The following is a 27,500-nucleotide window of genomic DNA, read 5'->3' as shown; positions in this document are numbered from 1 at the left end:
CAAAAAAGGTGCCGACAATGAGAACAAAACAGAGATCTTTGAGACTAACTTTAAAAGTATTAAGTAAGCACAATGGTATCAGGAACTGAATAGACAACAAGGTAACACATCAAATTTAAGAAACAGACCTGTCAAAACCAGACAGTTTCTTAGAGGACATATTGTATCTACTGAATAAGGAAAGCTACATCAGGAAATGAATCGCTCACGGACTGTGTAAAGCAAGTGGACATATTTAAAAATACACATGTTCACACAGTAAAATGGCCCTCGCTCCGTTAAACTGCTGTTCCCTTTTACAGCCTTGTGTGATCAGTGATCCAATCAATTATTTTATATCTGCATGACCTTTTCGATATCAATGTGGGCGTGTGTGTGTGTGTGTGTGTGTGTGTGTGTGTGTGTTTGTGTGTGTCTTTTTCATCTCCATTTACTGATTCACTGAACTGAGTTTCTTATCTGAAGTGGTTTTCCTCAGAAGGAAATGCAACCTTGTGGCAGTGTTACAAGTGCACAGCTTCAAATCCCTGCATGGCAATGTCACCTTTTTAAGTATGTCTGTGAGTGTGTGACTTGTGTTTAATCCAACAGCCTAGTCATTATCTAATTTATTTCAGCAAGAAAGGGGCAATTATATTGCAATTTGACAACACGCTGCTTAATTTACATTGCTAAATACAGCTAAATAGCTACATTTGTATCCATTTTCCCAGTTAAGCTCCCCAAAGCTCTATACTAAAAACCCCAAACTGTCTTTAGCTTTGACTGCAACTTTTTTTTTTGCTCCCCCATTCATATTTTATTGGACTTTAGTCGTGTTACAACAGAGTAACACACAGAATAGACCCTGACAGTGACTTGTTCATTGCGGGCTCTGCAGACTGACTTCCCCCTGGCTCTAGGAATAACTACAGAGCTCTATTTTAGACTGGATTGTCCCTCTGAAGCTACTGTAATGTGCGCTTTGTACTGTTAGAGGCACTACAAAGACCAGCCTTTTGTTTATACCAGTTACAACCGAGATACAGGCTACCTGTCACTCCTTTAATCAAACCTGAGGCATGTTGGATACAGGTCACTTCATGGTATTTAGAGTGCACACATTTCTGGCATGGAAAATACAATGTTGGGTGGGTGGTGCTGAAACGACTGGTAGGTTTATTAATTTTGGATCCACAGAGAAAATAATTCACAACAAGTTGGATGACTAATTCATGAGTCAAGCAAAACCACCCAACATTTGCTCGTCTTAAATGTGAGGATCTTTTGCTTTCCTCGACGTGACACTATTACACATTGAGTATCTTTGGGTTTTTGACGGTTTCTCAACAATTTGAAGACATTATTTTGAACCCTAGGAAAATATGATTGGCATTGTTGTACTATTTTTTGACACTTTGTATTCTGCAAGAAGTATACCAATACGGTTGTTCATTCAATGTGAATTTTTGTAATTCAGTAAACAGCGTGACATTATTTATTTACTTTTGTAATCATTAACTAATGCAACCCTTTTTTTGATTTAAGGACAAATTAAAAAAAATCTCATTGGAGTCAAACTAAAATGAATAGTTTGTTTGAAATAGGGATGTCACGATACCAAAAATCTAGTAGTCGGTACCGATACCGATAAAAGTACACAATACTCGATTCCAAAGTCGATACCACGGCGAGTAAAAAAACAAAAAAAACGAACAATAATACTTAAACCTTAATTCTTTTATTTGTTATGTAGGAACAATTTTGTATTAGAGTTCCCAGAGAGCAAGCATGTTTAGTTACTGCCATTGTTTTTTCACATAGAACCGGTCTGGTTATGGTTAACTTAAAGCTATAGTGCGTAGTTTCTGTCGCCCCCATGAGGAATTCTAAGTAATGACAACAAAACTGTCAGCGCGTCCACACGATACAAGCCTTTTGTGTTTGTTTTTTGTCAAGTCAAAACTATTCAGCCTATCAGTAATATAACCAATGAGATGACAAATTAAGAAACAAAAGAAGAACGAGTAGACTACATTTGAGGGTAAACGTACAGAGTTACAACGTGCATCATATTGGTCAGACCCTAATATTTCCTCTTCCCTGCCCTCAATCCTACTCCTTCCATCTGTAGCCCTGCTCCCACTCCTCAGAGCAGATTAGTCCAGTCTGAAAGAGATTAAGATAGATATCCAGAAAATTCATTCTCCAAGGTTGGTAAATAACCTTTACTTGGCCGTGTGTGTGTGTGTGTGGATATGCGTGTAGATATGTAAGGCGCTTTATTTGGGCACAGCAGGATGATAGCAGAGAATGCCAAAAGGGGAAAGAAATGAGGGTGTTTTTTTTTTTTTTTTTTTTTTTTTCGTCCCTCCAGCAAAGCCAATTTTTGCACTGAGTAAATGGGATTTCCTGAGGATAGCGGATAGAAGCAGTGTGTAGACTCCGCCCAACACACTACAACACTGTGTGTGTATGGCTCGGCTGCCAGTGGTCAGTAGTGCAGGTTGGTGTGCTGACCTGCTCAGCGAGAGGTCAGAGATGGGATTACACTGTGGGCGGCTTTGTGTCAACGAGCTGGCCCCTGCCTGTGACTGTGTCTGTATCAGAGCCAGGTATTAAAAGAAAGTGTAAAGTTGAAATAGCTTAATACAGATGGCTCCATCCATCTACAATAAATCCATCCAAATGATCAAATCATGCAGTTGTGCTAGTGAGAGTGAGGGCCAGGTGGTTCGTACAATCCCACCATATCGGAAAATCAGAAGTGTTTACAGTTTTTACATGTTATATTTAATTATTAGGATGCATTTACAGTGTTGTACTCTGACGTACACACAAAGAAATAGTTGTGCAACGAATGAAAGAAAAAAAAAAAAAAAAACGGTGGAGAGAGAAGTTCAAACCCTGGCTGCTTTCTCACCTCGGGTTTGAACTTCTCTCTCCACCGCTCTTTTCTTTTTTTCAATCGCTGCGTACAGTGGGCGTGATGTTGGATTGTTATTTTCGCAAAGTTACATCATGATTTATATTCTGTATAGTGCAATAACATCTACAGCTTTTTGACAGTGGAGACTTTACTGGCATTCTGTTAGGTCACAGCTTTCTCACTTTGCTATAAAACCTTGTAGAAAACATTGGGCTCATTTCCTGTAGGTCTTTTTTGAATTACATTCTCACTCCCACACTCACATTCTCAGACATCTCAGTGTGGGTATCTGCCACCTCCTGCATTGTTCTTACAAAAGGTAAAAACTGAAGCGAAGGCGGAAACTCTCCCATAGAACTACTAGGTCTTTGAAGTTCTTTTCAGGAACATGGAGGGACTAAAGCCTATACCACCATGCATTAAGCAAACGGTACAGATACACTCTCGACAGGTCTATACGTCTATATCACAAAAGCAGTATTTTTTTTGTAGGGTAACATGAAAACAGTACACCTTCACTTACATTTTTGTGAACAAGAAAACTGTATGACAATCATAAGAAGAATTCACCATTTGGTGGATGCTTTTAAGTCTATCTAAAGTTATCTACAGTGCCAGGCTTGCATGTATTTTTAGAATGTTTTAGGTCCCAGTGGAAATCAAACTCTAACCCTGTCTGTAAGTGCCTTGCTCTATCCACTGAGATACAAAAATAATACACTAAATAATGGATGAAACAAGCGGTATAAAGTGTCAAGATATTTATCCAGCTTTCTATCCTGCTTTTCCCCTCTGTCCAGTGGCTGCACAATGAAGTGGGATGGAGAGCTGTAGATATGTGTGTGTGTGTGTGTGTGTGTGTGTGTACCACGCTTGATAGGTGTCTGATTGGACGTCACAGTCCCAGAGGCGGTCTGTCAGGGTTCGCTCTTGGCTGCCTCTTTGTTCGTGCAAGTGTGTTTGTGGGATTCTGCCTGTAGGTGTACATTCAGTTGAAGCTGGGGATTAAGAGGAGTCGCGTGTCTAAATCCTACCACGATATAAGGAAAAAAAAAATGTAATTTCCCCACAGGGATCAATAAAGTATGTCTTCTTCTTCTGCAATATATGTGCTTGTAAGCCTCGCAGAAAAAAGTTCAAATCAAATACTTTAAGCTAATGTAGACAAGAAAATATTGCCCTGCAGCTTCCTGTCTCACTAAGTCATTTTTTCTCTCCTCAATGTAAAACCATTTTCTAATGCCAGTCATCCACCTATTGTCATCCACTTCTTCTTCTTCTTCTTCTTCTTCTTCTTCTTCTTCTTCTTCTTCTTCTTCTGTATTTTCGATTATCAGAGCCACCGGCCAAGAGCAGGACCCCATTCCTCTTTCTTCATGCGTCTTAGATAATTCCCTGACTCATCTCATTTGGTGTTGTCAACACAGCCTCCAGTCAGTGGTTTGTGTTTCGGGTATTTGCATCTGGTTTTGGTGTTTTTTGGCTCTGTCTAATTATAGTGTGATGCATGGTAATTGAGGACAAATGAGGGCAACAGGAAGACCACATTTCAGCATGTCAGACATCATATTCCCTCCTACAATTAAACAAATTCCGACATGTGAGACTGTGCTCGTGATGAAGTTGCACCAGTTTTTTTATTCTTTTCAGTCTTGCTCACTTATTAAGAACATTATGATGTAGTTCCAGAGGGGTGCTTGTTATCGGTATTTTTAAACACGTCCATGTAGTGCCAGAGGTAGACACATACGGAAGGGAAGCAGAGTTAGTATCAGTGGTGGACTGAGGAGGCCAGCTCTCAGGCCTTGTCACATTAAGGTTTTTTACACTAGTGTTTCTTAGCCATGGGCTAACTCAAATCCGAGGCTAGAGAAAGCCCACAGCTAGCTTAACCTCATTTTATTCATTACTCATTATCCACTGTGGGCTAACAGTAAATGTTATGAATCACACTGCACAGAGTGAACAAACTGCTGACCGCACACAACTTATTTCAGTTTGTTTGGACATGAAACATTTCAAATGGTTCTAGGCTCCACTCACACTAGTGATCCTAAGCCTGTGTTTTGGGGGTTAACTATGCCCTGAAGAGAAATGTGAAATGTCATATTCATGTGTGTGTTAGAGCCCTGCAAGCCCGTCGGGGCCCGACAAGCTGAGCCCATTCGGGCCGTTTTTTTTTTTTTTTTTTTTTTTTTACAGATCGGGCTCGGGTCGGACTCGGGCTTATTTTAGCTTCTCTCCTTATTGTGCCCATCTTAGTAGCGTGTGACATGTGTGGGTTTGCGTGTGTAGCAGAGACAGCGCGCATCAGAGAGAGAGCGCATCAAAGTGCGCGCGCGTCAAAGAGAGCTTAAAGTGATTGATGTTGGTCTAGGGTCCGGCCGGGTTTGGGCTGAAAAAATTGCAGGCGTTGTCGGGCTGGGGTCGGGTAGGGCTTGAACACCACGGGCCATGGCCGGGTTAGGGCTGGGGTGGCTGGCCTTTGTGGAATTTGGGGTGAGCTATCCCTTTAAGTTGGATGTTGGCTGTTCCTTACTTTCATGAATTTTTCACAAAGCTGAGCAATGAGAAAAGTAGGTAAAAGAGCCACATAATGTGTTTTTTTTTTTTTAAGAGAGCAGCTGTTCAAGTTACCACCCTTCCACCACCCTTATGGTGCAGCAAAACATTGTGTACATCTAGACTCCCTGCTAACGGTTTACCTGTCTGTAAACTGACCTGTCAGTCCCAATCTGCCTCCAGGGCTCTCTGCATTGATCTTTGCTCACCTCTTGTTCTGTTTAATACTGCCATTATGTCACATTACATGGACCAAAGATGCAAGCTATTGACTGGGAGATATAAATTATCTTATATTATAAACATCCTACACATAATTACTGTTAGAGCATGATAATTTGTAGACTCGGAATCGTGTAAGTATGTGCCTATCACCAAGGTCAATTCCACATAAGTGTCCTTATTGTGCCAATAAAACCTTTTCCAATTCTGATTCTGACCACTTGTCATCAGGAACTGCAGAAGTGTCCAAATGCAGGCAGCAAAATGGGAGATAACTGTTCTGTGTTGAGAACATGTTTCAAGACCATGCGTATCCTGAATGAATAAATACTTTGGAACTACAGAGAAATATGGGAAACGAACAAAAGTGATTATGGCAAAACATTAGAGATCCTGTTAAGGATAAATGCAGATGTTGATATGCCTGGTTGGTGCCTCAGCAATTAAGGTAGAAACAATTTCCTAAACAAAGTCCAATCACATAAGTCTGCATGACAGCAGCATTGGTATCCTTTATTGACCCTGAAATCATTGGTGAGACAGAATCCTAATTAGTTCTGAAAGCTCCAAGGACCCCTATCACAGTCCACTCAGTTCAATTTGAAACAGTGTAAGTAATCAGTAATTGTATAGTTTTCTCATGAAGGCCGAGTATTAAAGAGAAAGATGAATGCTTGCCTGATTGCGGATCAGAGCATGCCGAGGCTTGTGAATATGACTTGAGAAAAGCAATCTTAATGGAGACTCAATTAGCAGAAGGAATTGGCCAAGTCCTGCTGCGCGGTCATGAAAATGAAAATGAATCAAAGCCTGGCAGCAGGAACCTGAAGTTCAGCTAATTCCTGTTGTTCATGCAACAGAAATCCATGGAACAACCAAAAGTGTGCCAAACCAAATCAGTCACACAAGCAAGCAAACTGAGAAAAAAATTGAGTGGCATCGTTCGCCAATAGCCATTCATTATCTGGCTTAACAGCGGACCAGCAGTAACAAAGTCTCCATTTCCTGTGTACTTTATGATTTATAAACTCCTACATTTTGTCTCATTTCATTAGTAAGAAAGGTCTGAATTAGCCCGATCAAGTGGATATCTTTATCCTGGCAGTGGTAGTTTGTTGCTGGTATTATGTCAAGTCAAGTCAAGCCCAAGCTCTTTGCCTAGTCCAGTCATTACAACAAATCTACTATGGAGACAACCAGGACGTATGCCTTCAGCGAGAAAGCACAGTCTGGGAGGGAATTTTGTACTAAAAGTACCATCATTTTGCCGACTCGATATGGCTAGCTCAAAGACAGCTGAAGCATTCTTGTAGGGAACAAGGACTGGGGGTATTGTCCCTATTTTTTTACAGTGTGTAATAGGGCTGGGCGATATGGAGAAAATCAGATATCACGATATCCTTGACCAAATACCTCGATATCGCGGCGATATTCTAGGGTTGACGATTGGTGCTCTAACAAAATATCTTTGCACTTAGATTTTAGATAAATAATCATCAGTAATATGGACATAATGTCTACGTGGGGAAAAGGGAAATAAAACAGCTAGAGTCAGTCTGGTAAGTTCAGAAAATGACATCACTTTACTGTAATGCAGCCTTAAAAACCAGGAAAAGACACCACTTCTGTCATATTACGATATTATATCCAAAATCTAAGACGATATCTAGTCTCGTATCACGATAGCGATATAATATCGATATATTGCCCAGCCCTAGTGTGTAATAGTTGTTTCTACAAAAGGTATCTCAGTTGGGAGAGGGGGGATGATTACAGCAACCAGTAACTCTTTCAATGTACAATATCTAAAGACTTTTAATTCAAATAGACTCGAATAACTAAAGATACTAACACGTCAGCATGAAACTTGATTTGCAGGTTGTCTGACTCCAGCTATAAGAGATACACTTTCCAAGGATCTCTCAATTATTTAATCTATTTCTTCTCATGTGCTGAACTATCGATTACATGTCTGCCTTGAGTCACTGAAAGAACAGCCCTTGTTAGGTAAACTCCAGAGTCTTGTTCTACGGTGACTCAACCGGTTTAACAGCCAGATGCTGTGTTACATGTAGACAGAAAAGATCTAATGTTTATACTGTTCCTATTTGCTAGACAGCTATGGCTGACAGAAGCAGGATCAGGGATATAAAGTGATTAAACCCTCAGCATTAAAGTTGGATTTTTACCAAAAATAAAAATCTACTCTCTGTGGCTACGGGAGGTCCATAAGGCGCCTGAGAATCAAACCTCTGCTTTGGTTTTCCAGGGACAGGATTTTCACTTTAATCAGAGTTGTTCTAAGGGACGTGGGAGGCAGCTGGGACACTCATCCACAGATGACTGTCAGACACAACTAAAAGGAGATTGGGATTAGTTTTCATCACAATTAAGCATCATCATTGCTGTTCATTGCAATAACTCCAGAACACAGGTTTGGATGGAGGATGGAAACCTCCACCTTATCATGGATGACGGCATTTTATTTTTTTTTTAAATGCAGATCTTCACAGCAAGGCTTTGTTGATTATTGCACATTTTCATTTTAATTTTAAGCATTACAATCACTTCATGAAAGAATTGCTTGAGGGTTTTATTGTGTTTAGTGATTACACTTTTTGTAATCGAGTCTTGATTTCTTTTCACCTTTCACCCCTATTCATGTGTTCCTTCCCTTTTGTTCCCTCTGCACTCCTCAATTGTTTCCATTTCTCTTCCTCCATAATTTATGTTTTACATTCTTGCTATATCCTTAATCCACACCACACACTAATTCTAAAAACACTTGATTTTTGAGCCACTCGTTATGAAATTCACAAAGGGAATATAGGGGTTGCTCACACCTGGAAACATTTAAAAATAAATAACTTGTGGATGGTGGTGAAACTGCTCCAAGAACACCACCGAAAAATAGAAAAACTACCGTTACATTTTTGGTTAAGTCTAATTGGAAGTGGCTGTCTGAAGTTGTAGTTTGCATGACGTCCGACAGTGCCGGTATTAAATATTTTATGTTGCTCATTAAATGTTGATTTCTTGTATACTAACTGTTAAACAACATACTATAAAGATTAGTACATAGTACTATTGTAAATAGTTAGTATGTAGTGCATCTGCCTCTTCATCTTCCTTTCTTCTAATGTATCAAATTTCTTCCCTTACTTCTTTTCAATTCATTTCCTCCATCAATCATTACCTTCTTCCTTACCTTCTTTCGGGTTTCTCCCCTTCTTTTCCCCTACAATATCTTCCTTCTACTTCTTCCTTTTCTGTCTCTGGCTTTCTGTCTTTCTTTCTTGCCGCTGTCTGTCCTTTCTCTGTCCTTCCCTCCTTGAGGCACTCCGCTTTGATTAGGAGGAGGACTGGAAGCTTTTTTATTTTGTTCTCATCGCTCCAGACATTGTTAGCTTTCTACCTTCCTACGGTACGGTCCATGCCTTCTTCCCTTTCTTCAGCGGACGAAGTTACATGCTGTGGACATGAAAAAGTCAGGCAGGAAGGTGCATTTTACTGACCAACTTCTCATCAAAAAGCCCGGGTATCTCTGAGCCAGAGCCAGACTAGGACCGACCAGGAGAGTAACGTCCCTCCCTGCTCCTTCTGTCTGTCTCAAACACCTCTTTGTCTCCTAATCCATCATCCTTCTTGTACAAAAAATGTTTTTCCCCCCAATCTTTCTGTTCAGCTGACAGTCTCTCTCTCTCTCTCTGTGGTGTCTTTGGGTTTGAGGTTAACATCTTCTCAGCAGGTCAGGTACAGTCTCATCTAATAGATACTCCAACAAATGGAGAGTTGCGTAATGCCTGACCCGTGTTCAATTATAAAATCCATTTTATTATAAAAATATCAGTCCTCAAAATGTACCTGCAGTACAGCACCACTTTATGTGCGAGAGCTTTTATCGGGAGTGTGTTTCCTAACGCACTGGTTTTACAGGTCGAGGTTTAGCATGTGGAAGGGGAAAACTGAACTGAGCTGAAAAAGCTAAAATGGATTTTGCTGCTTTGACATTGAAATTTTGGTTCACTTAAAAAGTACTAGTTTCACATCACAAAATAACATAAATGAGCAATAACAACATACATACTGACCATAAAAAACTATAGTTCTTTACCATTAATGACAGCATTAGGGGCTACGTTAAAGTTTCCATGTATCACAGAGGTTATCATTGACAGGATGTCCCACTCTCCACAGAGAGCTGAAATGATCTGTCGATTAAAAGATTAGTAAATCAACACAAAATCAATCAACTATTTTGATAATGGCTAATTCGTTTCAAACAACAATATACCCACTTTCACCTTTTTTCTTTGAGTTATGTGATTGTCAACTGAATATAATTGGATTTTGGACTGTTGGTTGGTCACAACAAGCAGTTTGAAGTCACTGGGCCCAGCAGGCATCGGTGGTGTAAACCCCCTTCAGCGCCACTCAGTCAGCAGTCTTTTAGCCCGACAACTTCAATCATTCAGTGGCACATCACCAGCATCATTCAGTCCTCTTGTCTATCAAAAGCCTTCAGTCCTCCATGGCCACCCACCCATCAGCCATCCATTTACCTCCTCCATCCTTCAGGGTACGCTGACCTGCAGCTGAAGGTGAGGGACCTCTCAGGGGCTCAGATGAAACACAGGAGGAAGTTTTGAACTGATTGACTCTCATAAAGCCGAAATGGGGCTGAGAGCGACTGCTGAGAAATGATGATGAGTCACAGTTGGCCTCCAGTGTTTCACACTTGTCACACAGTTCAGATGATCTGCAGGCAGCTTCTGTCATGATTGTGGATGCAATCGCGTTGTCTTTTTTCATCACACTGAAATACAAGCTTTTGTTTTTTTGGCTTTGAGCTGAACTACGGTTTGTCGCTTTTAAAGCTTTAGGGCGTAACTTTGATATTAATGATTGTCCGTTATGTTCAAGCCATTGCCAAATTAAGTTGCTACAAAGCTAATTAAGACTCTCAGCTCCACACAACTCTCTCTGGATTTCTCAGTATGGCTGTGTTCAGAAGATTGTGTCGTCCGGCAACTTTCCGGTGCAGTGAAGATAATTACCTCTTCTGAAGAGTCCATCATGTTTGTTTTTTTTAATCCTCCGTGTCCTCCTTGGCTACTAGCAACTGCGTGGAAGAGGGGCGGGGGTGCGTGCGCAATCACGTAGGCTTGCATCATGTGGACGTTCCGACAGTTTGTTGCCATTGCTTAGAATTCCTCATGGGTGCGGCAGAAACTACGCACTATAGCTTTAACTGTTGAATTGTTTTGTGGCATTGTATTGTATTGTTTTGTAAATTGTTCACGGTTCACTCTTTTTGTCCCTCGTTTTTAGGCATGTGATTGGCTTGTTGAGCAAACAAATCTCGACTGGAACGTCATCACATGGCTGACAACAAAGCAACCAGAGCCAATAATCCTTCATACCGATCCCTTGGATTAGTCAATCAATACATTTTCCAAGCAAAAATGATAATTAGTCTTTGGTTCCAGCTTCTAAATTGTGAAGATGCTTTTCTTTCTCTTTATGTGATGGTAAACTGGAGTTCTTTGGCTTTCATACTTTTTGTTGGACAAAGGTAAGGTAATACCTTGGACTTTAAGACATTTTGATGTGAAATATTGTCATTTCCCATGGCTTTGTGACATTTTATCAATCAAAATAATTAATTAATCCTGAAAATAATCAGCAGAATAATCGATTAATGTAAAATCATTTTAGTTGTATCCTTACAGCTATTTAAGGCCCACATAAAAAGCTTATACTGTTTAGGTTTGAAATTACTTTGGAGAGACTATCTGTATGATTTACGCTGTTAGATGTCGACAACAGAGGTGTCAAGACATGAAGTACTGTTAAACTACCTTGAACTTGTTAAGTAACGATTTCCATTCCATTTTACAACTTCGCTTTGGTAAGTGTTCTTTAAGTAACAATTATTGTTCATTTTTCCCGTTTTTATTGCCAATGTTACGCCATAGCTCTAACATCTAGCACTTGACAAATAAGAAATAATGTTCCTCTAGATTTTCTGCGTGTGTTGAAGCGCTTAAATGCTCACTCAGGTTTGAAATGGGTTGTGCTACCAGAGTACCCAGTCCGATTACTTCCTGCACTATCTCTCCCTGCTAATAAAGAAGCACTTAGCCTCACATATCTGGTTCACTCGCGGCTACAAAGATGCTGTAGATTAGGATAGCGTGTGTACCTGTGAATGTGTATTAAAGTAGAGATTAAAGCAGAAGTGTCAACAGCAGTGGAGATAAAAGTGACTCCGAGAGAAATCCCTCGTGACATCAGTCTAGAAACAGAAATAAAACGCTGAAGATCTTGCAGTTTAAAAAAAAAAAAGGTACTTTGCAGGTACCAGGAGTTCTTTGGTGGGGTCTTATCATACATTAGGAGTCGTGTGATTAAAAGACAGAAAGAAAAGACAATAGAAAGGAAAAGTAAGTTTAATACAAAATCCCTGCATTGGCCGTGTTGAACACGATCTAAATGTAACACCCTGCTGATGTAATTTTCACAGCCTCTTGTCACTGAGCACGCACACACACACACACACACACACACACACACACACACACACACACACACACACACACAAGGACTGGCGCTAGGAGTAAAACGAGAAGCCCCGTGGAATCCCTCTCCTCTCTCATTTTTCTGAATAAAGCAAGTCTGGAGCAATAATTTGACACTTGACAGAACATAGTCTTCCCCCCCAAGGCCGATCAAGTACCAACGTTCGTTTCCTTTTCACCTCAAAAAAAAAAAAGTAAAAAACTTAAAAGAACAAGAGTGAAACAATGGCAGTTTTCAATATCTGAGGCACCTTGTAGGCAACCTTTGTTTTACCAACGTTCTTGCCAACTTGCAAGGACATTCCTGTGGTAAAAACGAAAGAACTCGATACTATCTATTTCAACCCAGTCTCACGGCAGTACGTGAAATGGTCACATTATGTAATCTATTGATACGTGTTCACGTGACAATTTCACGTACTGCCGTGAGACTGTGTTGTCTATTTAGTTTTACACATAGATTAAACGTAGCGATATCCCTAACCTATGTACAGCCACCACAGAGGAACAGTACACACAGTGTGTTTAACCCTGATTGGTATCGAACCAAAAGAGAGATAGACCCATGCTCGAAAAGAGAACATACCTCGGCGCTCGCTAATGGGATACATTCATCTGTAGGAGCTATTAAAAAGGGATATTACTAAAGATTCTGAGTATATAAAAGCACTCATTTAATCACTCAATCTCCACCATCCGTCATCTGCTCTGCGCCATCTGTTTTATCGATCAGCCAACAGGCGGCGAGATCCCTCCTCAAAGTCTCGTTCACTGCAGAGGTGGCATGAGAAAACACTACGGGAAGCTTCCGGATGTTTCTTACCTCTTTGCCAGACAGGTAGTAGGCGGACAGCAGACCCCCAACGAACCGGATGTTGACCTCAAACACAGACACTTCTGCATTCTGCAACAGGGACAAAGGAAAGAAATATGAGATAATGAACGCTTATTGAAGAACTACTCATGAATACACATTTCTCCTCCTACAAACTGTGAATCAGGTAAAGACAGAGTCAATTCAGATATGTTGCTGTTTTCACTTCAGGGAGGATTAGACTTTCCAAAGTTCAGGCAGATATTTTTTGTATTGAAGCAGCTGATAATCAATACTGAAAACAGTGATGTCTTTGCTGGTTTAAGACGGGAGTGATGGTGTATTCTCACTTTGTATTCCTAGCCACACTCGCGACGTAGATCAAGAGATGGCCATGTTGGTCGGTCCATCACTTTGGTCCTGACTGAAATATGTCATCAATTATTTGACGGCATGCCGTTCAATTTTGGTGCAAACAGTCATGATTCCCAAAGGATGAACTGTAACCACAGTGGTGACCCATCGACTTTTCATCCAGCAACATCGTCAGGTCAAAATTTGAATCTGTCCGATACCATTTCATGACCAAATACTGGCAAAAGTAATGACATTCCCAACAGCCTCGGCTGTACTTTGTGTTTAGATGTCAGCATGCTACACTAGTTAGTTACACTAAGATGGTGAACACGTTAACATTGTAGTTGCTAAAAATCAGCATATTAGCATTAGTCATTGTAAGCATGTCAGCACGATGTTGTAGTATTTAGCTTTAAATACAGCCTCACAGAGCTCCTAGCATTACTGTAGATGTTTTAAGATATGTGTGTGTGTCAAATCTTTAGTTATTCTGTCCTTTGCTACGTTAACAGATTTTTAAAAGGTTTATCAACAGCAAAAATCTGCTGATGAAATGTAACGCCCCTTGTTGGTTGTTTGCACTCTTATTCCAATCTGATACAGAGCAGTGAAGGGCTTAACGTCCTCAAAGTTAAGAAAGAAATCCTCGGAAACACTGCTGTAAATGGCAGTGATAAAGTCTGCGGCATCTAAAAAATACAATGCCTCTATTTCTTGACAGTTTTTGGCAGAGGGAATGGGGCAAATAATAACAAAAAAAATGTAAGTTTGAAAAGCCATTTGTCTCAGCAGCGGAACAATGAAGCTTCCATCTCTCCCGCTCCCTTTCTCTCTTCACGTCTTTATGAACGGATTCCCGAGTCAAATGAAGTTTTCGTGCTCGACTGACAGCTCTCATAAGTCACTGCTGTCGACCAGAGATAGGACAATAGACTCCGTCCTGTGCAAAAACAAATTATATGCCAGGCAAAATGTGTCCTGTCATTCTCCTCCAAAGCCTGAATGACTGATTGAGTAGTTAGATTGTGTTGCTTATTCTTTCTAATTAAAATTAAGCTGAAATGCTTCCTACTACCCGCGGTCTGTTAGCAGTTCAGTTTGCTAGAAGAAAGAAACAGAAATATTTCAGCTTCATTTTTTAAACAGCAGTTTTCCTGCAGTATCTGTGTGACTTAAGTCGCCATCACTGCTTTAAACTGTTGGACAATGACCCTCTGAGTCAGCAGTTGCGTGACGTTATCTCATTCCTGTAAGAGGACCTGATGAAGTTGGAGTAAAGTCTCCTGATGTTGCAACATTAAATCCATTACAGAGCGAACAGGAAACTGACTAAGCACGGCCTTTTTCCCTAGCAGAGAACTAATTAACGGCTACAGCAAGATGAATCGATGAGATAATGGCCCGAGTAGACCTCTATAGATGAAAGTGCATCTTATTATTTTTTTGGTGAGTGGCTAGTTGTTTTATGTCACTGGACAACCTGTAATTTCTGGTCTTTGAGCTTAAAATGGCAAAAATCTACACCTATAGTTTTCTCCATACAGGAAATGTTGCGTTTCCTTTTCCCCGTCACACTCTCTATAGCTTATGATCGTAAGCCGTGTTTTAGAGCTTTTGAGTTCTGACACAAGGAGCCTCAGGAGGGCCATAAACCCTGTACTTTGGCTCTTTCCCTTTAAATAGATTTAAAAGTGTTGCTTAGCTGCTTGTATAGAAATAAATGGCAGTGTGACCTGTGTGGCTCCTGCAGTGGGACTCGGAGTGAAGGGTAAACACTGTTCCAGCTATTGGACGTAGAAGAGCAGAGAGTAATGCTGAAGTCATGCTGAATACAGTGTTTGGGGTGTGCAGTTGAACGGATACGCATCAGAAAACCCAGAGATGCAATGACAGGCTTTAGTCAGCAAAAGGAAAGTCACTCTGGCGACAGCAGTTATATTATTATTATATATTATTTTTATAACTATTCATACGGTTTAACATTCTGTTTGATATTGTTTTAACATGTCACTGTTTTTTAAATATATTTGATTCCTTTTTAATTCATCTTGGTGTGCATTGGTCTCTAAATCCATTTTTATTTCTTTTTCTTATTAATTTTCCTTGTCTGATGCTTTTTGCTTTTCAGCACTTTGAATTGCATTTTGTTATGCTATATAAATAAAGATTGATTGATTGGTTGATTAATGCAACTTCTAAATGTCCCCAACTCCTCCTAGTTACTGAAGCCATGCGCAATTCAAGTCAGCTTTAAAATCGTATTGTTACAAATTCATCGATACCATTTTTGTATTGGAAAAAACACCCTTACTAGTAACAGACTAGTATTCTTCGATCACCAAAACTTACAGATGCCATGCCCAAGTTCTAATTGCTGCTGCAGAACAAGAAAGACGGTTTAAAAAAAAAAAAAAAAAATATATATATATATATATATATATATATATATATATATATATATATATATATATATATATATATATATATATATATATATATATATATATTGCATTGAATACCACCGGCTAAATTTCCCTCAAGCTTTCCCTGAGCTCACAAGTGCTGGATAAATCAAATTAAATTCACTAAAATTTAGCAAAACATAATATCTGTGTACCTTAATGGTTGCACAATTTCCTTGGCCAGCAGCTCTTTCTTTGCTCTCCTGAGATCATCTTTCATTCCTGTGTGAACCAGTCTGTATGAGGTGCGCAGGTTTGTTGTTGCATTAACATGGCACAAACCATTAGTCGTCTAAACCCCACAGTGCCTGAGAAAAAAAAACTGCTTACACAGCAGTTCCAAGGAGCACAAAAATATGGCAGAACTGTTTTTCTTTTTTTTTTACCCTTTATATATTCAGGGAAGGTTTACTGAGAGGAAGCCTCTGTTCTGCAGGAACACCCTTATCACATTCACACAGTTCATATACCTGGAAGCTGCCCAGTACAACCACAGTCTGATCTGCTGGCCACTAAGGGGCCTCTTAAGGGCCACGCTCAAGGGCACCTCAGTGGTGGTAATGAGGGAGGATCAAGTGCTGCTCTTTCCACTTTCCCCCACCCAGATTTTAGTCGGTCTGGGGATTGAACCGGTGACCTCTCGGTCACAAGCTCGCTTCTCTGATCTTTAGGCCACCATTGCCCATCAGCACTGTTTCTTTCACCGGCCACTGCTGTCATTTTATTGTGTGTGTGTGTGTGTGTGTGTGTGTGTGTGTGTGTGTGTGTGTGTGTGTGAGTGTGTGTGTGTGTGTGTGTGTGTGTGTTGACAATACAAAGCCATCAGAACCAACAGTACTTTTGCTAAGGGACAGTTGTACTGACACAGACATGTTGCATAAAGACATCAAGTAGATCTGTATTCTCTCCTTTCTCCATGTCTTCTGGCAAAGTGTCCAGAGACAAACACTGCTGGCTACCATCAACACTTCGGTATTCTTAAGTCTCAAACAATCTCCCTTGTTTGTTAAACAAACCGTTCTATCCGTCTCTTCTTATCCCTCTTTTCTGTGTCTCCAAATGTTTAAATCTCCTCTGAGAATGTAGATTTCAAAACTTACCTTCCTGGATCGTTTCACTCGAGTCGCGAAAGTTTATTGTTGTTCATAAGACATGATGTCAGTCCCCGTTTTGTCATTCCATGTCATTTATCCCGCTGTCGGAAGTGATCAAATGTATGCATTCTTTCAGACACACTTCCAAAATAAGTGAGGAGAAATGTCTAAATCTATTTTTCTTTATTGAGCCTTTTAGTAACTTCAGCAAAACCTAAATAGATTTAAATCAACCCCTCCCTAGGTGGTTCACAATACCTGCCTTGCCATTAAAAAGCACTTATTCTAAAGCATGTGCAGAAAGTGTGGAGTATCAAAGGCAGTTATGCGTCTCGGCATTATGCTGCTGAACAGCGCAGATGAGAATCAATGGGCCTCCTGCCGTCTGAGTGACAGAACCACTGCTGGCAAATACAGTAAATAAGGCAGGATTATGCACAGGGGATTGCTGTGGCAATGCAAATGCAGGTGTGGAACGCCTGCACCATGTGAATGAGCTGAAACATTCACAGTTTTGCAAGGAGGACTAAAGCTGATCTGAAGGCGTATTTGACTACTGTACTTGATGTTTATATCATTTTCAGACGGGATATGTGCTGTGGTCTTAGAATCAGACCTAAGATACTTTAATGGATGTAAACAAATGTGCAGTCACGACTCAACTAAAGGAAAAACAAAGACGTTGCTTTTCTGTTTCTCCTTAATGAGGAGCTCTTAACGGGGATACTATAATAATGATGCTTGTATAAAGGCAGACATCAAAGGGACAGGGTAAAGTGTGTGTGTGTGTTTTACTCACATACAGACATATATGTCCTAAATGTTCCTGTGTCATTAAGCTTATCAGTCCATCAGTCCTTCAGAGTTTAGCGCTGTAAAAAAAACAGAGTGCTACTATACCTGTGACACCTTTTATTAATTCTGTTGTCCATTACTTAGAGGAGATTCTCTGTGTGAGATTTTCTCTGAAATTTTAACTTTTGAACGTGATATTCTGTTCATAAAATTATCAATACTGCTATTAATTATAAGGCCTTCTATGACTGGTAATAAAAGTTAAAAAGATTTTGTCAGCAGCATTTAAATCTTTCAATTAATTAGTTGAGGTGTGTGTGTGTGCGTGTGCGTGTGTGTATGCAGGCTAAGCAACTCATAGCAGAAAGTTCATTGCATACTATTAAAAAAGAAAATTATGAATAATGGGAGCAAAGTAATATCAAACACATGAAGAATTCAATTCTTACTTATCCATCCAGCAGCGTTTAAAAGGGTGACTATCGTTTTTTTTTTCAACCTGGACCCTGTTTTCCTGTTGTGACTGATGGGAACAGCAATCTTTGACATTGGTCCAGTATGAAGCGAGATTAATGCAGTCGGCAGCGGCGAAACAAGCTACAGTGTAAGTTAATAAGGAAATTGTCCAGCTTGTATTTACCTTCACAAAAGTGCTTGTTTTGCCACTGACAGGCTCAGATTAATATTCTAAGTGCCTGACAACATTATGGAAAGGATTTCAGTTCAGGTCCAGGTTGGAAAAAACACTATGACAGAAACCTCTTTTAATTCAAACATCTCCGAACAATGGTGTCTACAACTTTGGTAACACATTACTGCAGGTGCGTTGTGTGATCTATTATACCAGCAGAGCCCATTGGAAGCCTGGGGAATTGTTTCTTACAATGCAATCATCCCGACATCAGAAAATGACATTCACTTTGATATCATGTCATTAAGGATACATTTACCGCATAAAATATTAACACACCCAGCAATATCGAGCTTATTATGTTTTTATTATATTATGTCTTGATTATACTAATGTGTTTACAATGCCTCACGAGCACAAGTTGAATTGGCTGATAGAGGTTTGGTCTCTGGACCAAATGCATGTTGAATATACTTCTTTAGCTCTTTGAATTTTTTTTTTTTTTCATAGTATACGTTTTCACATGCTGCTTCCAGTGAGGGTTTGTGTAACACACACACACAGACACACACAGACACACAGACACACACACACACACACACACACACCAGTCTTCAAGAGTCTTCTGTACCACAGTTCACTGACGCTGACCTACATGTGGTGAAACTGAGTCAGACATTTCCCTGCTCATCTTGTCACGTCTCTGTATAAAGTTTATTTTAAGACTATATCGTACATCAGGTCATGCACACAATGACGACAAAGTGTTCAACTAAATCACAGCCATTTAAAAAAAACTTAAAAAAACCCAAAAACTGACATGACTTTCAGGCTTGTCACAAAGCACTAAATGCAATCACATATTTTTCTTTATTTTATAAGCTTAAAATAAAATGTTTACAGGCCTTGGGAGTCTTGTGTTTAAGCATACGTCCTTGGCAAGGAGCTTTTAAAAAAAATAAAAAAGTCCTGACTTTCTTGGGTATTTTAATGAGAAAACTATGCTTCTATTGTTCTGGCTGACTGCAGGATGCAACACTGATCACATCTACTTTGACACAGCTTGGTCTCACACACACACACACACACACACACACACACACGCACACGCACACGCACACGCACACGCACACGCACACACGCACAGACATCAGAATATGGATACTTTAGAAAGAGAGATTTGTGTCTTTCACTTTAACATGCTCCAGTAAACATGACCTCCTTTTGTCATACTTGCACCATTTAAATCCCACCCTGCTTTTCTCTGATCCAACAGTTTTCTGGCAAGTGATTCTTTTATTTTATTTTTTTCATTCTCCTCAACTACATGTAAATCGGAGGCAGATTATGTTTTCACTTCTGTGCATCTGTCAGCAACAAATATTAAAATGTTACTGGCGAATTTGGCTGAAACTCAGCAGACAGGTGGTGATCTAGATTCAGGATTGTACGCCAAACTACTGGCACTATATGTTGCATTCAAGTTCCAGCGGGAAAGCATGAGATTCGGGATGTTTACCAGCAAACGGCGTCAAGTTCACCTCGAAAACAGAACACTGAGTTGATGTTGCACTCCATCAAAAGACCTGTTTTGGTTTTTTTTTTGGGTAAATTTCTGCTGTAACTGCTAAAATATATATGTGTTTTATTTCACCTCCAGTTATTTGGATGTCAGGCGCAGTGTTCTTATCTGTCGTTGCTCACATTTCTTTAATTACATTGTGACTGAGTCTTGGCTTATGGCAGAGGGTCAAGGCTTTTGCAGAATCAATTTAGTCGATCACACACACACACACTCACACACACACACACACACACTTACCACATTAAAGTCGAGGTTCTTTTCTACCCAATCGGTAGCAGCATCAAACTCTTCAAACATTTCCATGATGTAGAGGGTATCCAGAGAATCCACTATTGTCGCTCCCTTTATACTGCCTGCAAGAGAGAAAGATAGAAGGATTAGAAATAGATTGCAGTATTTCTCAATACACTTTCTTGAAGGTTGTTGTGTTTTGAAAGGAGTGTTTTACATTTCATCTGTCTGCTAAAAAAAAAAAAAAAAATGCTAGGGAGGAAGCTGGATAAAACAAACTTAACTCTAATTTTGTTTAAATAAGCAAAAACTCAGATGAAGTTCATTGAAATGTTGAAAGCTCGTCAGTCGGCGTAGCACTGCTTTCATAACTATGAATGACAACAGGTGTCGGCAGCAGTATCGCTGACAAAAAGCAGTGAACAAACAGCACAAGTTAAGAGTTATGTTTGGGGGTCGGATACATTATTTAGCTCGACAGATGGTGAGATTCAGCGATTATCGGCACTGATGAAACGTCGGGAGTATTGCCGATCTCTAGTGATTAGCCTCATAGCAGGAGGGAAGACACACACAGACACACACACACACACACACACACACACACACACACACACACACACACACACACACAATCATTCCAGCGCTGCCGTCACCCAAAATTCCTTTAAAAAGGTATCCAACAGCACCACAACACCTCAGTCTGGGTTATGTGCCAGGTAGCTCAATAAATCATTGAGCGTGCAGCATCGAGCCCTCAGCAAAGCTTTTAGTCCTAACATACCTGGTATAAACACAAGACCTCATCTGTCTGAGCTATCTGATGGGTCCAAAAAGGCAAAAAAAAAAAAAAAAAAAAAAAAAAGAATTGGAAGATGGGGCAGTGAAGAAAGACAATGAGTAAGACGGAGAGAGAGCAGGAACAAAAACATGAATACATCAGCGTAGGGAAGGGCAGGGAGTAAAAATGGTAAGAGGAAACGCTAAAAAAAAAAAGAAATAGGGAAGTCACACAAGAAGAAGTAAAAAAATAAATAAAAATAATGACGGGGCTACAAAGTCGAGTCAAGATGAAAGCCAGAAAGCTGCAGGTTTGTTATTGTGTAAATGTGTGTGTTTATTTCCTTGTGTAAGAAGTGGGAGGATGCAGGGGCAGCTAAAAGCTTTCCATTAGACACAATGCTGAATCACCGGCTCCAGGCGCGGGGCCACGGCCGGCCATCAGAAATAGCTCCGTGCTCACAGGAAAAAAGGACTACTTCTTTTAAATCCCCACCGGGAGGTGAGAATCTGGTCACTAGCCGTAAAGACCGTTGTGATTATAAAGCAATAAATACAGATAAGAATTCTGGATAAAGCTGCTGATACTGCATACACGCCATACTAAGTATCTTTCAATTAAAAAAAAAAAAAAAAAAAACAAGATGAAGAGAAGATGCGAGGATTGATACCACTCTAGAGTCTCTCAAAATCTGACGAAGATCTTTTAAACGGACCTTTTTTTTGATCTGAAATGACGACAGATTCAGCAACTGCACAGACTATTTCTCGCTTAAAATGTTTTCAGTGAACTATTTTAGTACAGTATGAGATCGTATTCTGAACAAGACGCCATGACAGTCTGGCTTTGAATTTCCAGAGAAACCAAACCCCACGTGACGCGTTCGTCCAATCAGCTGCCGGTTTTCATTTTTGGGCGACAATACAGATTAGCGCCGCCTGCCGTCATGGAGACGTAATACGTCTCGTCGCTGTGGTGTGTTCTGAGGCACTTTTTTGACCAATTTGGGGAGACTGATCAGTCCGACTGCCTCTTCTGTTGAGGTTTGGGACTCAGCTCTGGTGGGGGTGATTTGCCTGATAACCAATAAAGTTAATAAATTAAAAAGTGTGCTACTTTGGTTCCGCTACAGCTCCTTGTCTGTCCCTCGGCTTCAGTTTCACTCCCCACTGAGTCTGACTTCATGTCCCGCCCACACCACCACCATCGGACTATCTTTTACCGGGTATTATGGTGAAAGTTTCTAACTGATTAAATAATTGCTTAAAGCATTTAAACAAAGTTTTGTGTTGAAGTTTGGAACATTCCAAAATCTTAATTTTGACTTAAAGATTTTCACGGTTATCGGTTTCCTTAACTACTAATAGTCAGTATCAGTATAGGTATCGGCCGATCCCTAGTAAGAATGACGATGATAATGATGAATTCACATTCATACTGCGCACAAAATCTACATTCAAATGTGGCTTTCAAATTCTACAACAAATGCGAAATCAAAGAGAAATGGACCAAAAACACACAACCTGGAATAATGTGAATGTTTGGTTAAGCCTCCAGCCATGTGAAGAGAAAGGCCCAGCGTGTGACTGGAGGTGGCAGCAGATCCAGTTACTGTTGCAGTCACATGTCCTTCCTGTTTTTCATCTCTCTCACATTTTCACTCCATTAAAGCATCCAGAGCAACAAAGAGAGGACAAGACACTTTCCTCCCCTCCATTGTCTTGTCACTGTGCTTCCTTCCCTCTCACTGCTCTTCCTGTATCTCTCTGTGTGTGTGTGTGTGTGTGTGTGTGTGTGTGTGTGTGTGTGTGTGTGTGTGTGTGTGTGTGTGTGTGTGTTACAAGAATGACCAGGATTCTAACACTAAATATAAAAAAAGTACATGTAGCGTAAGAGCGAAAAGGAAAGATCCGTGGAAGGTGTTATGACATTTGTCCTTCTGTAAAGGATATATTAACCTTTTTATCTTTGTCGTTCTTGAATATTTTTAAACAAAACGTTCTTTCTCTCTATAATTTATAATTTATTTATACTGTTTATTGATCCCCAGTGGGGAAATTACAATTTACACTCTCACACTGAGATATTGTGATTCACAGTTTCATGTTGGAGTTGAATTTTACCAAAACATCTGCCACAGTTTGCCCCTCAATACTTTTAAAAAAGTAAAAAATTAGGTTATGTTCTTATTGCTAAAATTCCTCAACAGTGATTTGATTAAACGGACGCTCAAATCCAAAGTAAAAAATATATATATATATGTGAAACTGAGTGCTGGTTAGGGCTCTGTATTGGCAAGAATCTGGCAATGCGATATGTATAATGATACATGGGTCATGATTCAAAATATTGCAATATATTTCGATACTGTGCGTAAGCGATATATTGGGATTTTTTTAAAGTATAATTTTAAAAAACCTAATATGAAAGAAAAAAAAAAGACGATGTGCATAAAAGTCAAAGAAGTTTACTTTAGGTAAACAATTCAGTACACAGAAAATCAAACTGCCAGTTTGGGATTGTGGTTCCCAGGTTGTTAGTGAGCTAATGTTTATATGCTAAAGTAGGCCAAAGTTCAGCCATAGCTACGTTGTTAGCTTCTAGCAAAAAGTCAGGCACTGCTAGGCACTGTTAGGCAAGGACACTAGTGGTGCGTCTCAGCATAGCCATCTAGCGGTAGGGGGTTTAAACACAACATAAACCACACTCTTACATGAATATTTTTGCACTTAAAATAAAAAAAAATATCACGATACTCAAGTGTATTTATTTTTTTCTTACACCCCTAGTGCTGGTTAATAATAATGAAATGTTTTTAGTCAATCAATTAATTTTAATTGTCACATAAAATCGTACCAGGGACAATTCCAGTGAAATGTAATATAATGTATATAATCTATGATTAAAGATGGAGAGAAACTGCTGTTCTAACTGTTCTTGAAAGGAAAACGTCTTTTGTTGTCTAAAGCTAAACAAATGTGTTGGGTGATCGATTAGTCAAATTAAAGAAAATGAATAAGCAACTATTTTAATAATGAATTCATTGGTTCAGTAATTTTCCAAGAAATTGCGAAGATTTGCTGCTTTCTTTGGTCTCATATGGCAAAAAAAAAAAGCTTTGAGTTTTGAACCGTTGATTAAAACAAGGTGTCACATTGGGCTCTGGACAATTCACTTAACATTTCATAGGCTTTACGATAATCAAGAACATAATTGGCAGATTCATCAATAATAATAAAAAATAATGGGCCTTTCTGACCATTCGGTTGCCGCACAAAACATTACGAACACTTATATTTCCATAAAGTACACAGAGATCGCAGATCGGAGCTTTAATCCAAAGAGATCTGTGGTGTTTGTGAGACAGCTTGTCGGGACCCTGATGGATCAAGAAATGTGCTGAAATCAGCTCGTTGGCAGAGCCAAGATTTTGTGTCAGTGTCCAGATGGGAGGACTATAAAAACGGAGGCTTCAGGATTCAGCCGAGGTCTGCGAGTTTTTGCGAGAGCAAAAAGTCCAGCGATCTCGGAGGCGGCGTGTGTTGCTTGCCGGGGAGTCCGTTTTTGTTGTGCGACTGCGAGCGTGGTGAGGTAGCAGATGGCTCAGCAGAGGGCAGCGTCTCTGACGCTTCAGTCAAACATGAGTGGTAGCGGAGGAGGAGGGAGTCTTGGATGCTGCTAGAAGGAAAGAGCAGTAGGGGAGGACAAGCCGTGTGATATTTGCTGTAGGTGGAAGGCTTGTCGCAGTGGGAGAACACATACAATTTGGGAAAGATCTTTCCAGAAAACCACCGGTGTTATCGCCCACAGCAACAACCCTCGGCTGCTTCTTCATCTTCAGAAGAGTCAAAGTGTTCGGGGATTGCCTTTTCCGATGACTATTTTCTCCCTGCTTTTTCTCCCTGTTGCTGCTACTAAATTCAATTCAATCCCTCCTCTTTGTAGCTACTTTATATTTTTGTGGCTCTCTTTTCTTTTTGTCTTCATCACAGTGTTGCACGTCAGAGGTGAAGCTTGTGAATGCGTTAGGTTCATCAGGGAAGGCTTAAATGACAAAGACGAAAACAAGGCTTGTATGCTTGTAGGATGCTCGCCCTTTTTGACATCACCTATAAAAGCAGAACATGGGAAAGATGGGAGAAATGGATGGATGAAAAAAATGAAAGCGTCCTCAGATGACAGGAGGAATCATTACCTTTCTGTTCCCAGACAGAGAATGAGGATAGATGGGGAGAGGAATGGCAGAAAGAAATGGGGGGACTCAATGTCCAAACGTCATTAACGAACAGTATCAGTCCCTCGAAACACAATCCATCCAGTGGTTTCTCTTCCTACATTCACTTCCTCTCATGAGATGTCCATCAATCGTTTCTCCCTTTTCCCCCCATTTCCCCTTTTCAGTATTCCTATCCTCCTTCTCTCCTTTTGTCTTTATGCCTCTTCCCTTTACTCTATCTCCTTTTTTCCTTCGATTGATCGCTCCTTCCATCCTCATCCACTCTGCTTTTTTTTCTTTCCTTCCTGCCTCGAACAGAAAATGAGTGAAGAGGAGAGTGATGGATGCCACACCTTGCAGGCTTCATTCCTCCTTGACGTAGGCAGATGTCCTTTACCACACACACACACACACACACACACACACACACACACACACACACACACACACACACACACACACACACACACACACACACACACACACACCTGCCTGTCGTATTCTATAGTATGTCTCTGTTAGTGTGGTTGACTGGCCAATAACGACATTAACTTATTGCATTACGTCCTACACTGCAGTGTTTGTGTGTGTGTGTGTGCGCGTTGGACGAGAGAGTGATGCATTGTTTGGTTGTTCAGAACAAAATAACCTTCATTTCCACGCAATCAGGCGGTAAAGACAGTCTGTCTGTCTCCTGTGTTGTGCGAGTGTGCATGAGTGATTGAGAGCGATTGACAAATGTGATGTTGCTCCTTATCTAACTCTCTCTCACACACACACACACACACACACACACACACACACACACACACACACACACACACACACACACACACACACACACACACACACACACACACACACACACACACACACACACACACACACACACACACACACACACACACGATTATGTTGACAGAGGTCAAAATGCAGACATGAGTTGTGCTTGTTGAGTAAAGTATCCACAAAATGGATAGACAGTAGGCGGAATAAAAATTGAACTGCGTGTTCCTGTGATGGATTAATCAATGAGTCTGCATGTTAAACACGGATCACTTTTGAATCTGTTCCCCAACTCTATGTGCCACATTTGAAGGAAAGGTTTATGCGTTAAAATGTGTTCTTAGCACTGCTTTATTGTGTCGTCTTTTAGGGCTGGGCAATATATCCATATTAAACTCGATATCGTGATATGAGACTAGATATCGTCTTAGATTTTGGATATCATAATATCGTGATAGGACATAAGTGTTGTCCTTTCCTGGTTTTAAAGGCTGCATTACAGTAGAGTGATGTACTTTTCTGAACCTACCAGACTGTTCTAGCGAACCACTTAGACATTATGTCCACATTACTGATGATTATTTATCGAAAATCTAAGTGTGAAGAGATTTTGTTAGAGCACCAATCGTCAAGCCTAGAATATCGTCGCAATATCGATATAATTGGTCAAGAATATCGTGATATCTGATTTTCTCCCTATAGCCCAGCCCTAGTCACTTTGCAGATGCTGCATACATGCTACAGTTCTTCATATTTTACTGTTTAGGCTACGGTTAGCTTTAAGCTGTATTGGAGCCGTGTTAATTTACCACTGATGCTAACTAGAATACATTATTTTAAGTGAGTGAGGTAATATAATCTCTAGATATGTGGGATGGGGTTCTTTGCTTTGGGAACAAGAAGCAAAGGACAGTAAATGTCATGTGGGTTACATCAACGTGACATCAACAGTCGGCTGTACCCCCCAGCTCTGGGTCACACGGAGCTCCTTGGTGAAGCGTTCGCTTTCACCGTGACTCAGAGCTCGCAGCTCTACACAATTCACCCCGGGTACAGAGCTGTGGATTACGCCACGGCAGCCACTACCACAATAAAGTCAGCCCTACACTATAGGTCACACAAGTGAATCAATCTGTGGCGCCCTTTACTCTGAAGCTTTCTACTCCCCCCTCTGTCAGGGAGCATCACACTTTGAATTGCATCCGAAAAACACTGAGCGTTTATTGAGTTTTATATACGAATTGATGAGTTAATCCGACTTAGTGCTTCCCCCCACACTCAGTTTGAACAAGTCCATAGGTGAAATCTTTATCTAGCGCCCATCGGCTTTAAGTTACAGCCTGTGGCATTTGCCGGTGTTACACCGCATCTGGTGACCCCGTCCCATTCTGTGACATGTAGCAGTCCATCAACGATTTGTTGATTTGAATGTCCATTCTACTCTCATTCTATTTCTATGATATTAGGTATGATAC

General features: G+C 40.3%; 1 protein-coding gene across 1 annotated transcript in view; it reads right to left on the bottom strand.

Moving 5' to 3' along the window:
- Positions 1–27,500, bottom strand: part of man1a1 (mannosidase, alpha, class 1A, member 1) — a 137,760-nt gene that overhangs the window by 53,253 nt on the left and 57,007 nt on the right. Inside the window, exons 3-4 of the mRNA XM_028605579.1 lie at positions 20,249–20,364; positions 13,097–13,177 (exon numbers count right to left, since the gene is read on the bottom strand). Coding sequence (XP_028461380.1) covers positions 13,097–13,177; positions 20,249–20,364 — 197 coding nt within the window. The remainder of the gene's footprint in view (positions 1–13,096; positions 13,178–20,248; positions 20,365–27,500) is intronic.

This window comes from Perca flavescens, chromosome 18, assembly GCF_004354835.1.
Source record: "Perca flavescens isolate YP-PL-M2 chromosome 18, PFLA_1.0, whole genome shotgun sequence".
In the NCBI taxonomy this organism is placed as follows: Eukaryota; Metazoa; Chordata; class Actinopteri; order Perciformes; family Percidae; genus Perca; species Perca flavescens.
The sequence above is the reverse complement of the archived record's forward strand: the minus strand, read 5'-3'. Positions and strand labels throughout refer to the sequence as shown.